General features: G+C 35.9%; 1 protein-coding gene across 1 annotated transcript in view; it reads right to left on the bottom strand.

Moving 5' to 3' along the window:
• The window catches only part of LOC130234839 (coiled-coil domain-containing protein 138-like), a 26114-nt gene extending 23100 nt beyond the window's left edge, over window positions 1–3014 (bottom strand). The window contains exons 1-6 of the mRNA XM_056465158.1: window positions 2897–3014; window positions 1768–1813; window positions 1611–1695; window positions 1454–1533; window positions 342–502; window positions 40–198 (exon numbers count right to left, since the gene is read on the bottom strand). Of these exons, the coding sequence (XP_056321133.1) occupies window positions 40–198; window positions 342–502; window positions 1454–1533; window positions 1611–1695; window positions 1768–1813; window positions 2897–2974 (609 nt within the window). The 5' untranslated portion in view covers window positions 2975–3014. The remainder of the gene's footprint in view (window positions 1–39; window positions 199–341; window positions 503–1453; window positions 1534–1610; window positions 1696–1767; window positions 1814–2896) is intronic.
• Between the last annotated feature and the right edge of the window lie 1139 nt (window positions 3015–4153).

Here is a 4153-nt window from a genome sequence, read left to right on the forward strand (position 1 = left end):
TGTGTTGTGGTTCTACAGTATGTGTGTGTTATGCTGGACCTGCTGAAGTGTGTGTACGCGTCTCAGTAGCTCGTCCTCCTCTCCTCTGCGCGTGTGTGCGCTGTGCTGCTGCTGCAGGAGTGTGTTCTCTCTGTGCTGAAGATCACGCTCGCGCTCACACAGCTCTGCTGCCCACGCCTGCTGACTGACACGCTCTGCCTGCACACACACACACACACACACACACACACAATAAATCTCACACACTCACATCAACACACACACAGCAACAAACACACATGTAATCATGACAGAACAGCTCAGCAGAGGGACTCCATGAGCTGTGAATGTGTGTGTTTGACCTGCAGCTTCTCATAAATGTTCATCATCTCCTGGTAGACGTGCACTGCTGCCGCTGCGCCACCGCTGGACACACTCTGGGCTCGATCTGGCTCCTGCCTCCTCCTACTGCTCAACCCTGAGGGACTGCAGGAACGGCCCAGATCAGAGGGTAGAGTCACATCTGAAGCACACAAACCAACAGCATTCAGGAAAACACACTCTGAGCTCCAGCTGAGAGAGGTTTATCAGTTCACCTGACCTGTCTCTGCGCTCAATATGTGAACTGAACCAAACCTGATTCTGTGTGAACCAAATTCAACTAAACCAAGCTAAACCTGTTTCTGTGCAGATTATGTGAACCAAACTGAACTAAAATGAACTGAATCTGATTCAGTGCTGAATTTGTGAACTGAACTAAACTGAACCTGATTCTGAGCAGAATATGTGAACCAAACTGATCTGAACTGAATTTGATTCAGTGCAGAATATGTGAACCGGACTGAAATGAATCTAATTCGGTGCAGAATGTGTGAACTAAACTAAATTGAACTGAACCTGATTCTCTGCATAATATGTGAACCAAACTGAACTGAATTTGATACAGTGCAAAATGATTAAACCAAACTGAACTCAACTGAACTGAATCTGATTCAGTGCAGAATGTGTGAACTGAACTGAATTGAACTGAACCTGATTCTCTGCAGAATATGTGAACCGAACTGAACTGAACTGAATTTGATTCAGTGCAAAATGATTAAACCAAACTGAACTCAACTCAACTGAATCTGATTCAGTGCAGAATATGTGAACCGAACTGAACTGAATCCAACTCGGTGCAGAATGTGTGAACTGAACTGAACTGAATTTGATTCAGTGCAAAATGATTAAACCAAACTAAACTCAACTGAATCTGATTCAGTGCAGAATATGTGAACCGAACTGAACTGAATCTAACTCGGTGCAGAATGTGTGAACTGAACTGAACTGAATTTGATTCAGTGCAAAGTGATTAAACCAAACTGAACTCAACTCAACAGAATCTGATTCTGTGCAGAATATGTGAACTGAACAGAATCTGATTCAGTGCAGAATGTGTGAACTGAACTGAATCTGCAGCGTGTGTGAACTCAACCTGTCTCTGTGCAGAATATGTTGGTTTGCTCTGGAAAATCCTCTTCTTCATCAGTTCTCTGGTCCTCAGCGCTGTCAGGTCTATAGGAATACAAGCAGACAGCTGTAAAATGACCACAACAACATTAACTATAGAGGAACTACAGCAGAACTCTGACCTTTGAGGACAATCATAGAGAGTCCTGTAGATCTGCCGGAGTGCTGTATGATGATCTGTCCTCTGTCTGAGCCTCTGACTCCTCCCTACAGCAGAATAATCATCATCATCATCATCATAATAATATCATCATAAATATAATCAACAGTGCTACTGACCTGCAGCTCCTTCATCAGCTGACGACACCGCACACACATCTGCAAACTGAACACCACAATAAAACATATATCAAATGCACAGACAAACACTTAAATTAAGAGTCACAGTGGAGACGTCCTAAAGTGTTACATCAACTAAAGTGATTGGATATAATATAAGCAGCATATAGAGTGTAAATTAAATGCAAGTGTCTTCTATAATGTTTAAATTATACTGAATAATACTAAAATGTAAATATTATGTATGGAATAATGTTCATCATCATTCAGCATATAAGATAAATTACTGTGAAAGTAAAATATGCTTAGGATTTCACTGTGATCACATGCAGCTGTTCTTTATCATTATGCTAGTTTATTACCACAGAATATGTCACAATATAAGAGTGCTTAATTTTGTTTACTTATTTAAACATATTTATATTTGTTTATCTTCTACTCTTTCTGGATTATTAGGTTCAATTGTTTCGTATATCCACTGTATGTAAAAATCTGTGAGTACCACATCTAAAATGTTGAAATAAATAAATTAATAAAATAAAAGACTTATTCTGAGCTCTAATTATCACTTGGAATATGTGATTATAATAAATGTGATTTCATATGACAATTTTCCTGTCAAAAGGCATAAAATCTAGTTTTTTAAAGGATTGTGGCAATAAAATAAAGCTTTCAGATCACAATTAATGAGAGTTTTGGTCAATCTGTAGTAGAGGACTTTTAATATGTCAGCCTATGATTCTTGTTTTAAATATTACATAATAGAAACCACTGTAATACTCTATTAACACTATACTAATTGTAAAACTAAACCATTGTAATACTAAAGTCTCTGTTTTCTGCAAATCATAAAGAAAATAGATGACAGTCATTACTTTTTGCTCAGAAAATAATTACAATTTAGCAAACGAATAAAGAATGTAAAGAGGTATCACACTTGTCTCCATGAAAGTGAAAGAATTAAACCTGTAACACACTGTTTTGTGGTGAAAATGATTAATTAATAAGAGTGAGAAGCTCATTAGTGGACTCTGAAAGTCTAATCTCCTGTCAGTTCATGTAACACTGATAAACAACATCAACATCCTGCAGCTCGGAGGATAAACTCGCGTGTTTTAATAAACCTCACCTCGCTCGTCTTCTGCAGATATTTCTGCTTTAATACTTCGATTCTTTCATCGAGATCAGAATCGGATTTGCTGCTCATCTTGATTTAAAACCGCCGCCGCTGAACTGTAAACATTCGCTGCAGCCGCCGGAAGTCAAAGCGCTACGAGCGAGCGTCAAAATAAAAGTCACCACGAGTGTCTGCTGTCCAACCAAAGGGACTTTAATCTAACTCAAATAAAGCATCTACTTTTTATTCTTCATCTTTGGAAGCAGCATATAAGATTCACCACAATCGTTTTCAACAGTCTCATTCAAAGACAAACAGAAGTGCAGTCTGTACACGGGGGATTTTCTAGATAAATGCAGTATTATATATTGATTTACACATAAATTCATTTCATGTTGTATTTTACAAAAAATTGCACATGTTTAGTTATTTTTGTATGCACAAACATGCTGACAATATTTAAAAAGTGTATTATTTTATCATCTGGCTTTTGCAGTCAGATATATATTGTTATGAATGAAACGGTGACATATTAAATAAACAATAAACATCTGATAAACAAATGATAACCTTATACAGTGCTCAGCATATATAAGTACACCCTCCAGAAATCTCTTTTAAATTCATATGTTTAATAGGAAGCTCTACAATATTATATTTGTGCATATACATTAGATTAGTCAGTACTAAAGCTAAATCTGGAGCTCATCTAACAAAATAGCTTACGATAACGCACCAAACACTAGTACAGCCACATTTATATGCTATAGAAAAATTTATTAAATACAAATTTAAGAGGAGAAATCAAGGGAAACATTTTTTTTTTTAATTTAGTTGAAAATGTGTAGGTTGCTTTTATTTTAGCAATATTTTGCTTAAATGTAATTGTTTTATCTTTCAATTTCTGAATATGTTTGGTGACCAAAATAATATTTTAATAAATATATCTGTTTAAAAAGAATCTGTTTTATTTAAATGCACCAAAATACATAGCCTATATTCACTGAGAAATCAATAATGCTGAGCACTGTATATACAATATGTATTTTCAGAAAATTATACTCTTATATTATGTTAAGAGTTAACATTGATTTCGAGCAGTCTAAAAATTAATTTAAATATGTCTAAAATATGACAGTTTTTGGTTATTTTATGCAGAAAAAAATGCTGACAATAATTTTATTTCAAATCAAAGTTATAACTAAGTAATAACACACTTTTGGTCTTTTTACAGATGATAACCGTATGTGCACATGCAGCGTCTCCTCA

The sequence above is a fragment of the Danio aesculapii genome, chromosome 9 (genome assembly GCF_903798145.1).
Source record: "Danio aesculapii chromosome 9, fDanAes4.1, whole genome shotgun sequence".
Classification (NCBI taxonomy): Eukaryota; Metazoa; Chordata; class Actinopteri; order Cypriniformes; family Danionidae; genus Danio; species Danio aesculapii.